The following is an 11755-nucleotide window of genomic DNA, read 5'->3' as shown; positions in this document are numbered from 1 at the left end:
ATGCCTGGCATCACCAGCAGGTTCAGGATCTTTGTCCGATCGCCGCAGCTTATCCTTGCCTGGAGCACGGCGCGTGTATGGCTTCCATTAGCCAACTTCACTCGTCTCCTTGTCGCGATGCGTTGTCCGGTGAGCTCCGGCCTCTCCGCTAACTCGCCGTTGCTCCCGTGTCCAGCATGGCCTTTATCTCCGTGCCCGCGACCTCGATGGTTGCCGTCAGCTGCTGCTCCTCCTCGGATAGTCCTCCTATTAGTTTTGAGAGGCAGCACCGTGCGATCCCTGCTCTCCTCCCTGTTGCTGAGACCGCTGCGCGTTTCCCGACCTCTGGCAGCATTCTGTGCTCCTTACTCCCGTCGCGCCACACATCTTGCACAACAACAACCTTGGATTCCTGCACCCGCTAGCCCAATGGCCCATGCCACCGCATCTGTTGCATGCTTCAGCCGGGTTCTCGACAGGACCCTGCCTTGGCCCTGCTGACCATTGCCGATCTGGTCGTTGTTGATCCACCCTGTGATGGGTCTCGGGCTGCCATCTTGGCGTCCAACCTTGACCTGTGTTGTTCTGTCGCTCCAGCGGGCCTTGGCGTAGTTCTTCTTTCTGCCACCTTGGTGTCCATTGGGTGTTTTGGATGGTTGGGTGATGGAATTCGTGCCTTTGTCCCCGCTGCCTCGGCATGCTGCGGTTCTTCTCTTTGCCACCTCTCTACGGTCGGTTGACTGTGGCTCCATCGTTGTTCCGTGGCGACTTGTCTATTAAAAGCTTCTTCTTCCTGCGCAAACTCCTCGAACTCTTCTGCCAGGCCCATCACCTCCTCCAAGGATGCGCATGCGTATGGTCTTACAAACATTTTCATCCTTGGCATGCAATTTTCGACGAGCCTCTCGATTACCTCCTTGGTGGTTTTTCCTAGTGGCTTCATTAAGGACTGAAGGTCCACCATGTATTCCTTGAATGGTTCTCTACGACGCTGCTTCCGTTGACGAAGCTTGCCTTAAATCTTGCCCATGTTGGCCATTCTTCGTCGTTCATGATGAACCATCTTTGAGCCCTGCCCTGCAGTAGTTCTGGCATAGCCCTCGGGATCGTGTTTATGTCCAAACCATAGGTTTTCGCGAACCACGTCACTCGGTCGAGGAACTCTAGCGGGTCTCCTGTTCCGGCGAACCGAAAGGACCAGTTCCGCACCTGTCTGGCCACTTTGGCGTAATCCACTGGGGCCGGGACATACTTCCTTGATTGTGGCTCCATGCTCCTTCCTATGTTTGGCTCTGGTACCGCTAAGCTTGCTATAAATCTTTCGGTCTCGCTGGTCGCTCTCTGCCTGGGGGTGGATCTCTGCCCAAACCTTTCCTCGAGCCCGTGAGTCAACGCCAGTACTTCCTCGTCCTTGGAGTCGTCGACCCACTTCGCCACTAGTAATCTCATGGTTTCCTCCGTCCCGTCTGCTGGTAGACCGAGTTCTCTGCACACCTCGCTCAGTTCCTCCTTTTTGAGCGTGTAGATCCAGTTTTTCTTTCCCATTTCTCTGCTATGTTATTTCTAGACTCAAACGCAATCACGTAGTTTGGGCGCCAGGTGTAGCGAACTTTTTTGGCTGCTTCCGCTCGCCACAATATGCCGCGGCTAGCTCACAGAGTCTGCGGGTTAGTTCCACCGAATTTATAGTTCGACGCGATTGCCCGAGCCCAGAAATAATTTGGTACCGGTACTTTGGTATTTTTGAAGATAGAAGCTTGGGTTTTTATTTTTCGATTTTTTATTGTAATTAATTGGTTTTATTATGATATTCTCATAAGGATCGGACAACTATATCCGATGTTTGCGATATATATCCGGTTTTAACTGCAAAGGTATATCAACTTCGGCTCCGCCCGAAGTTAGCTTTTCTCTCTTGTTTTTTATAAAATATTTTAATTTTGATACAATTTCTGGTATTTTTAATTCTATAAAGATAGAAATTTAATTAATTCTAATATATTTTTGAATCAATAATTTTAATTCTATTTTTAATTGAATGAATGATGAATTCTAATAGAATGAATTCTAATTAATTTTAGAGGTCTTAGAGCTCACAACCTTGAAAATGAATTGAGAGAGATAGAATGCTGAGACGAAAATAAATAAATGAGTAAGTGCGCTGTGTAGGTCTCACCCACACAAAATTCGGGGGATAAAACCCGAGTTGAATGAGTGAGAGTTAGAGGTTGCATTCGAATCGTTTCGAATGCATTCTAGAATGTATGATGCAAGTAAGCATATTAGCTTGTATTTTTAGACGCTGAAAAAAAAATAGTTGAAAAGTGGAGGCAAGTCATTGTTATTTGTTTTGGTAATATTCATTATAATTTCGCTTAATTTACACACATACATATACATTTACATACATTACTCCAATTTAAATTGGAATGTAAAAAATTATTTCATATATATTATCAGAATTTTTTTATATTATTTGAAAGTTTCTTGCAACCGAAAAAACTCTTTCGGAGCATGCGCTACTGGCTGGTATGCAAAATATTTTGCAGCTGGTTTTATGCAACAGGGGGAATTAATTTTTGTGCATATTCCACCAACCTGAGCAATCAAAATTTGTTGCTAGGGGACATTTATGTTGCTAAACCCTTTTATTTTTTTTCCAACATTGTCGATATTCTGGCTTATTGAAGCTTCTTTAACGGAAACGGAAAAATTTCATCGTCTTCCACATTCCACTCGGCTTCTGTGATGTTGGTTCTTTTAATTTCACTTTCTTTAAAATTTATTAATTTATTCGTTGGCGAAAAAAAACGGGCGATTTTGTGCCACATTTCAATATTTGGCTCTATTACACCCAAAATATGTAAATATAGGGCAATCTTTAGGGACTCCCATATTTTTAAATCATTTGTGCCGCTCAAACATTATGTTTTTAATTTGGTAATATTGGGTATTATTAGGATCGTTGGGTATTTACTTGCCTCAAGTTTTTTTTTACGCTTTCAAAAACTTCCAAAATTTTTTCAACAGATAAAAGTTCACCCATGTGAAGGCCTTTCAATCTTCCTATTTGATTTTTTTCAATTGAAATGTTGGTAATATCCAAACAATTGGCTTTTATTGATTTGAAAAGGCAGAACACTTCACTAGTTTGCTACAAGTTGTCACCATTTCGCCCATCTCAGGAATTTCCTTTATTGCTTTTTTTCTCTGTATTCAGGAAGTTGTAAAGAGATTTAGTCTCCCCACACGCTAAGATAGGTGGCATGGGGCAAAGTCAAGGAAGGGGGGTTGAGGGGGTGCGAAAGGCCGCAAGACAGAAGGAGCAGTGAGGGGGGCAGCGCGCCGGAAGAAAGCAGAGAAGACGTGGAACGTAACGGTTCTCGAGACGGGGCTAGCGTCAACTGAGTAGCAAGGAGTGGAGGGGGCGACGTAAAGTGTAGCGGGCCCTCGAAGTCCGCATAGCAACAGCAGAGGTCCGTGGCCGGGAGCACGGACGGCGACCCGCCAATGGGAAAGTGGCGAGATCTTGGAAGGAGGATTAACGGCAGGAGCAGAATTCAGGAGGATTAACGGTCGCTCTAAACAGTATATAAGGAGGCCCATTGGACCGAATCGGGACGAGTCTTGTTAGGAAGCTTGTAGCGTTGTGTTGGAGGACCGTGTTTTGAAAGGTAGGGGGGCCTGCGTGTGGCCAGCGAAAGGGCGACTGTAAGGAGAACCTACGGCAACGCAGCAAGAGGAATAAGTAGCAGCGGCCGCGACCGTGACACCAGGAACGGCCAAGAGGAAGCTCCGACGACGGAGCCGGGCGGAACCAGTAGGAGCAGCAAGGATACGTAGCGGAGCCTGTTGTTGGGATCAAGGAGTAATTTACATTGTATTTGAGAAAAAGTAAAGTTGTATTTGTATTAGGTATTTCTGGGCTCGGGAAATCACGTCGATCTATAAATTTGGTGAAAGAGACCCGTAAAATCTAGCTCGAGACTTTCAATTTTTCCGTCGTGGAACCCGCTGTAAAAATGAAAATATTTGAGAGCGGGTTTCACCATCAAACGGCTGGCAGATGAGAAAAGGAAAGAGAGAATTCTATGTATTTTTTGAACGTAACATCTTTGGAACGATCGCAGTTTGTAACGTTCTCCTAGAACCAGTTTTTTTTTGTTTACATTTTGTATTTTAATTTGTTTAAATGTTGTATTTTAATTTGTGTTTATTTTTATACCCTTGCAGAGGGTATTATAATTTTGGTCCGACCCTACAAAGTATATATATTCTTGATCAGGATCACCTCCTGAGTAGATATGAGCATGTCCGTCTGTCTGTTTCTACGCAAACTAGTCTCTCAGTTTTAAAGCTATCGACTTGAAGCTTTGCACACTCCCTTCTTTCCTTCGCACGCAGTATATAAGTCGGAGCGGAATCGGCCGACTATATCCTATAGCTGCCATATAACTGATTGATCGGAAATGGTATAACTTCGGTGTTTTTAGAGTTAGAGAATTTAAATTTTTCATGAGCGCTATATTTACATAAGCAAAATAATACGACATGCCAAATTTCGTAAGGATCGGCCGACTATATCCTATAGCTGCCATATAACTGAACGATCGGAAATGACCCAACTTTCGTGTTTTTGATGATAGAAAGCTGGCACTTGGTACACATTCTATTTTTGATCAGTTAATCAGACCTACCAAAGTTCATAACGATCGGCCGACTATATCCTATGGCTGCCATATAACTGAACGATCGGAAATGGTTTTTGGTTGAAATACCAACTTTGGTATTTTTGAAGATAGAAGCTTGAGACTTCTGTTTGATTTTGTATTGTAATAAATTGGATTATATATTCATATTCCCATAAGGATCGGCCAACTAGATCCGATGTTTGCGATATATATCCAGTTTTAACTGCAAGGGTATATAAACTTCGGCTCCGCCCGAAGTTAGCTTTACTTTCTTGTTTTGGTCCAAAATGGATGTTTGGAAACTATCGCTTAGTAATTAAGTTTTGCCATCTTTATATTTTTGACTTAAGATAAAAACAATGTGTACACACTAGAAATAAGCAGCACCTATGGCAACATTGCCAATTTTCTTCAAGTACCAATAAGACAGCGAAACAAGCAAGAACAATAAAACATACAGTCAAAAAAAAGGCTCTACGCATTAAGGATCATTGTTTGGTCCTTCGAGCCGGATGTTTTTGTTGTTTTCTGTACATTGGCTCTCACGGTAATTGTTCTTCAATGGAGCAATTAAAAGCATTGGTGAAGGGACGCGCCAGACTCAAGGCCAATATCACACGGAGCTTGGCTTGGGCTGAGGACGCGCACCAATCAGACGCCACACCGGCGGAGGCGTCTACGCGGCTGGAGCATCTCAACACAACATGGAAGGAATTCATTCGATTTGGTGACGAAATAGCTGTTCTAGATGAGGTAGACAGCTATGTGGATCCGGAGCCAGACAACGCTTTCTATGAGGGAAAGTATCTACGGGCGCACGCATTACTTTCGACGATGGCAGGTACAAGACCTAGCCCATCCACTGTGAGTAGCGAGAACGGCAGCAACGGGCTGCAAATCAACAACGACGAAATCATAAGTTTGCTACAACAACAACAACAATTGTTCGAGCAGTTGGCGGCAGATCGAGCCACTGCACAATTGCCAAGACCTACAAGAGGTGACGTCAGTGCGGCGAATCCAGGTACCGCACAATTCGTAGAGGCATCAGCACAAAGCGAATTGTCTAAAATTCAAATTAAACGGTTTTCTGGCAACTATTCTGAGTGGCCAGCTTTCAAGGACATTTACGAGAGCACAATTCACAACAAGGCGAATTTGAGAAATGCGCACAAATTTCATCATCTGAAATCCCTTCTAATCGACGAAGCTGCTAACTTGGTGCGACATCTAAATATTACGGATGCGGCTTACAACACAGCGTGGGAGCGACTGAACGAAAGATATAATCGTCCACGGCACATCGTGAATTCATTTATGGAGCAGTTTATGAAGCTGCCAACAACAACAAAGTCTGATGCAGCAACCTTGCGGAAGGTGTCAGACGGCGCAAACGAAATCGTGCGTGGTTTGGATGCCATTGAGGAAACAGGACGAGACTGTTGGATCATCTACCTGGCGTTGGAAAAACTGGACGCAGATACTCGACGTAGGTGGATCGAGCCCAGTATGGAGTCAGACTCACCCACACTAGAAGAATTCTTTAAATTCTTGGATGCGCGTTGAGAGGAGCTAGAGCTAAGCAAACGCGAAACAACTGGAGGGAAAACGACAGCCTCTATTGGTGACAAAACAAGGAAGGTCACACATTCGTTAGTTGCGCTTGATGGAAACAAGTGCAGCAAATGCTATTCCACAGAACATCGTCTGTATGGATGTCCACAATTTTTGGGTATGTCTGCAGGACAGAGAATCTCGTTTGCCATGGAGAAATTGCTATGCTACAATTGCCTGAAGCCAGGTCATGGGGTCAGAAGATGCAAATCAACGTTCAACTGCAGACAATGTAAAGCTCAGCACCATACACTATTGCATCTGCAAAGTACGCAACACGCAATTGGTACAATCGCTCAAACTGGCGAGGATCAGGATGATCCCTACGCGCACATCTCACCGGTGACTATTAGTCCTATAGCACAAACAGAAGGCTCCGCAGCAATATTATGTGCACAAGGCACTGCAAGTTCAACTCAATCAACTGGATGGAACAGAAGCACCCTGCCCACGGCTATGGTCAACGTTTAAAACGCAAACGGGGATTTGGTAGCATGCCGACTCCTTTTGGACACAGGCTCAGAACTGTCGTATGTATCTGAACGCTGTATACACGCACTTGGTTTGGCGCGTACGCCATCCCGCATATTGGTCACTGGAATTTCATCGATTAAAGCAGACACAACAAGGGGATGCAGCACCCTACGCATCCAATCCCGTATATCAGAGAATCAACTGGTAGTCCAGGCTCACGTGCTTGGAAAGATCACCTCATCATTGGAAAGGCAGAGCATCGACGCGTCTGCACTACAAGTCTTCAACGATCTACAACTAGCAGATTCACAGTTCAGTACAAGTGGCCCAGTCGATATTCTTTTGGGCAGCGAGCATGTTTGGAGTGCTATTACTGGGAGAAAGATATTTGACAACAAAGGCAAGCTAATCGCTATTTCATCCATTATTGGATGGGTGAATACATCACTGTTTGCACCACGGGCGAGCAACACTATGGCCCTCACAACAACAGTCGACATTGATGCCACTCTCAGACGATTCTGGGAGCTGGAACGCATTCATCGCAAGGCAGAAGTTCAACCTGAGGACAAAGAGGTCGAGGAGCACTTTCTCAACACCCACGCTCGGGACGATAATGGCAAATACATCGTGGAGCTTCCTTTTACATCATCAGATCCTGAATTTGCAGATACCCTTCAAGGAGCTTTGCAGCGGTTCAAATCGGTTGAACGCCGTTTATCACAAAATCATCAGCTACGTAAGGATTATGTAAACTTTATGAGGGAATATCAGAGTCTAGGACACATGCGAGAAATCTCACCGAGCGAAATTCCCAACGAAAGGAATTTCTATCTACCTCATCATCCTGTATTGGGTCGGAAACTCAGAGTAGTCTTCGACGGCTCATACCGGGACACCAAAGGCAAGGCGTTAAACGACACACTGTCGATTGGACCCAGTATTCAGCGAGACCTGTTTGCTGTGTGCCTGCGGTTCCGTATGCACAAATACGTATTTTCAGCGGACATAGTCAAAATGTTCCGTCAAATCTGGGTGAGCGAAAAACATAGAAACTTTCAGAGAATCCTATGGCGAGAGGATCCGCAATCGGGACGAACTCGTCCAACTGATGTCCTGTGCTAAGCTAGAGCTCGGGAAATGGGTATCGAATCAGTAAACTCATCAGTAAAGGTTCTAGGGCTGCATTGGCACCCTAAGAAGGACACATTGTCCTACAATGTGAATCTAGCAAAAAATCCAAGCTGCACCAAGAGGCAAGTGCTGTCGGATGTGTCACGCATATTCGACCCTCTCGGTCTATTAGCACCAACCGTAGTTCAATTCAAAATACTATTTCAAAAACTGTGGCTGTTGAATTTGAATTGGGACGACGAACTTCCGAAAAAGTTAACCGACAAGTGGCTCAAATGGCGAGCAGATTTAGAAAACCTACCACAACTCCAGATACCACGCTTGGTCGAGAGCGACACCGACAAGATCGAATTGCACGGATTTTCAGACGCATCCACGAAAGCATACTCAGCCGTAGTGTACAGCCGAATGGTTAAGGACGATGGAACCATTTCGGTAGCCATACTTGCAGCAAAGACAAGGGTGGCACCTTTAAAACAACAATCTCTGCCACGCCTGGAACTGTGCGGTTCATTTCTTCTGAGCCAACTTTTGCAATCCATCAAGGCTGGATTAAAGCACAAGGATTTGACTATCTATGCATGGAGCGACTGCACAATAGTCCTATCATGGCTAGCGTACTCACCAGCCCAACTAAAGATGTTTGTTGGGAACCGCACCGCCGAGATCTTGGAAACCATACCTAAGCATGCATGGCGGCACGTGGACTCAAAATCGAACCCAGCGGATTGTGCGTCCCGAGGCTTGGGCGTATCCGAGCTCATTGACTTCCAATTGTGGTGGAAGGGTCCGTCATGGCTGAGGGACCAGGATCAATTTTTGGTAAAGTTGAACAATTCACACAACTGTTCTTCACTTTCAGACAAACGCATACAAAGTGAGATCAAAGCTAACTGCCTTGCTGCGCAGGTAATTGTCACAACGGACAATCCTTTGGATAAGCTTCTAAATCGCAACTCATCTTGGCTGAAGCTTATACACACGCTCGGTTATGTTTTGCGATTCATTCATCGCATGAAACACCCGTCTTCAAAACGAACATCAACTGCTCTCACCTTTGACGAGATCAAGTCGGCCAGAATTCGATGGCTGCAACACGCTCAAGCTGGTTTTCAACAGGACTTCCAGCTACTACTCGCTAACAAGCCTCTAGGAAACCAATCAAAATTGGTAAATTTCTCACCGTTCATCGACAAGGACAATCTGCTCAGAGTGGGAGGACGAATCACTCACAGAAGTTCGGCAGAGGCAAAACATCCCATTTTGCTTCCAAAGGCTCATCGGATCACCCTCCTAATAATAGAACATGAGAACCGAGTCAACCTGCATCCTGGAGTCTCATCTCTCTTCGTCATTGTCCGGCAACGATATTGGATTTTCGGCGCACGGAACCTGATACGTAAAATCACACACAACTGTTTGGCGTGCTTTCGACAGAGACAACATACAATGCATCAACGTATGGCAGATCTACCCAGCGTACGTATAACCACTAACCATACAGCATATAGACAACCCATTTCATACAACGAAAATGGACGCGAAAATTTCTTGCGACAGGCCCCAGCAGGCCCCAGAGCGGATTTCTTACGCTCTCTTACGCTCATCGTTCGTTCATCTTACGCTCATTCTCGCAATAAATGTTTTCTGTTTCTCAGTCTCTAAACGGAGCGCGATGAAGAAGGTTGGCCTGCGCTTCGGTTGATCTTTGTATGTATGCGTGTCACACATTCACATACATGGGTGTATGTGTGCGTGCGATTTCGTTTCGAAGCCAGCGCACAAAATTTTGATTTTTCTTACTTTTAAGGCTTGCTACCCTAACAAAATTCGGGTATTCGTTATTTGATGAAATGACGAAAGAAATTATATTATTTTTTATTTTATTTTTTTTTATTATTTCAGCATACATTTTTAATTTATTTAGGAATAAGATTAAGTGTTAGTAGTAAAATGTTTTCTGTATATATATTTTTACGAATCATTAAAAATCAATATACTGAGAAAGTGTCAGAGTATATTTCGGTCGGAGTCACTTAAAGCGCCGATTGCTTTTAAGTTTTTGTTGTTCTGCAAGAGGCTTGTGCATGCCTACTCTAACGATGGAATGATTTTTAGGGGAGGGTGAAGACACGAAAACAGCTGATGGACTTGTTTACCTTTTTTGTTTACAATTTTTCAGGCACTTGTTATTATATTTTGGGTTATTGTGAGATTTAATTAAATTATTGTCGTTAATTTAATAATTTCCTTATATATATTTCCTTATATATAATAACTTTAAAAAGTAATTTAATTCTTCACCCGTCTTCACCCTCCCCTAAAAATCATTCCATCGTTAGAGTAGGCATGCACAAGCCTCTTGCAGAACAACAAAAACTTAAAAGCAAACGGCGCTTTAAGTGACTCCGACCGAAATATACTCTGACACTTTCTCAGTATATTGATTTTTAATGATTCGTAAAAATATATATACAGAAAACATTTTACTACTAACACTTAATCTTATTCCTAAATAAATTAAAAATGTATGCTGAAATAATAAAAAAATATAATATACAAAATAATATAATTTCTTTCGTCATTTCATCAAATAACGAATACCCGAATTTTGTTAGGGTAGCAAGCCTTAAAAGTAAGAAAAATCAAAATTTTGTGCGCTGGCTTCGAAACGAAATCGCACGCACACATACACCCATGTATGTGAATGTGTGACACGCATACATACAAAGATCAACCGAAGCGCAGGCCAACCTTCTTCATCGCGCTCCGTTTAGAGACTGAGAAACAGAAAACATTTAATGCGAGAATGAGCGTAAGATGAACGAACGATGAGCGTAAGAGAGCGTAAGAAATCCGCTCTGGGGCCTGCTGGGGCCTGTAGCAAGAAATTTTCGCGTCCATTTTCGTTGTATGAAATGGGTTGTCTATATGCTGTATGGTTAGTGGTATAACGCAAGCACTGCCATTCGTAAACACTGGATGCGACTATGCAGGACCAATTCTTCTGAAGGACGCTAAGGTGCGCAAGCCGCGCATCAGCAAGGGATACATATGCCTATTTGTATGTATGGTTACATCGGCGATCCATCTAGAACTCGCCACCGACTTATCCACGGAAACATTTCTGGCGGCAATAAGACGATTTTTCTTAATACGAGGCAAATGTACACGCATGTACAGCGACAACGGAACAAATTTCATCGGAGCCAGGCGATCCCTGGATGAAATGCAGCAGCTACTGAACTCAACACAACAGAAGGATCACGTAGCGAACTCACTAGCAGACGAAGGTATCCAATGGACCTTCATCCCACCTCGTGCTCCACTTTGGGGAGGAAAGTGGGAATCAGCAGTTCGATGTGTTAAACTGCATCTTCGACGAGTCATTGGCAGCAGCACACTAACACATGAGCAAATGCGCACCTTGCTGGCGCAGATCAGTGCGGTGGTCAACTCACGACCCTTATGCTACACGTCGGATACAGATAGCAACTATCTGTCACCAGCCCATTTCCTGATCGGGCGACCATTTACGACGATCCCGGAGGCGGATCTTGGGCCGTTTGGGATACTGGCAGAGTATCCAATCGATGTACCGATGTACTAGTCTTCAGCAGCGGCCAAAGTGGACCAAGGAAACCCCCAACATCAATATCGGCAGCGTTGTGCTCGTCAAGGAGTCCAACACACCACCAGCATCATGGCACCTGGCGAGGGTGATCGAAACCTACCCAGGAAAAGACAACGTCGTGCGAGCAGTAAGGCTCAAGATGGCAACAGGAGAATTGACCCGGCCAATAACGAAAATTGCGGAATTACCTCATTCAGAAACCGTGTTTCAGGGTGGGCCGGGATGTTTG

General features: G+C 44.4%; 3 protein-coding genes across 3 annotated transcripts; all 3 read left to right on the top strand.

The window, feature by feature from the left end:
* Positions 1-7232: 7232 nt before the first annotated feature.
* On the top strand, positions 7233-7883 carry LOC122321975 (uncharacterized). Its single transcript, XM_043213148.1, has one exon. It carries the CDS (start codon positions 7233-7235, stop codon positions 7881-7883), a length of 651 nt encoding a protein of 216 aa, XP_043069083.1.
* Positions 7884-7898: 15 nt separating this feature from the next.
* LOC122321976 (uncharacterized) lies at positions 7899-9288 on the top strand. The gene is made up of 2 exons (XM_043213149.1): positions 7899-9104; positions 9196-9288. The coding sequence occupies exons 1-2, from the start codon at positions 7899-7901 to the stop codon at positions 9286-9288; spliced, it is 1299 nt and encodes a 432-aa protein (XP_043069084.1).
* Positions 9289-10830: 1542 nt separating this feature from the next.
* Positions 10831-11502, top strand: LOC122321977 (uncharacterized). Its single transcript, XM_043213150.2, has one exon. The coding sequence runs from the start codon at positions 10831-10833 to the stop codon at positions 11500-11502; it is 672 nt and encodes a 223-aa protein (XP_043069085.2).
* The last annotated feature ends 253 nt before the right edge of the window (positions 11503-11755 follow it).

The sequence above is a fragment of the Drosophila bipectinata genome, chromosome XR, assembly GCF_030179905.1.
Source record: "Drosophila bipectinata strain 14024-0381.07 chromosome XR, DbipHiC1v2, whole genome shotgun sequence".
Taxonomy (NCBI): Eukaryota; Metazoa; Arthropoda; class Insecta; order Diptera; family Drosophilidae; genus Drosophila; species Drosophila bipectinata.
The sequence above is the reverse complement of the archived record's forward strand: the minus strand, read 5'-3'. Positions and strand labels throughout refer to the sequence as shown.

Coding starts and splice junctions, on each gene's coding strand:
- LOC122321975 (XM_043213148.1), top strand. CDS start 7,233: ATGGCCCTCACAACAACAGTCGACATTGATGCCACTCTCAGACGATTC.
- LOC122321976 (XM_043213149.1), top strand. CDS start 7,899: ATGGGTATCGAATCAGTAAACTCATCAGTAAAGGTTCTAGGGCTGCAT. Junction 9,105..9,195: donor ACAAGGACAATCTGCTCAGA/GTGGGAGGACGA, acceptor TCCTAATAATAG/AACATGAGAACCGAGTCAAC.
- LOC122321977 (XM_043213150.2), top strand. CDS start 10,831: ATGGTTAGTGGTATAACGCAAGCACTGCCATTCGTAAACACTGGATGC.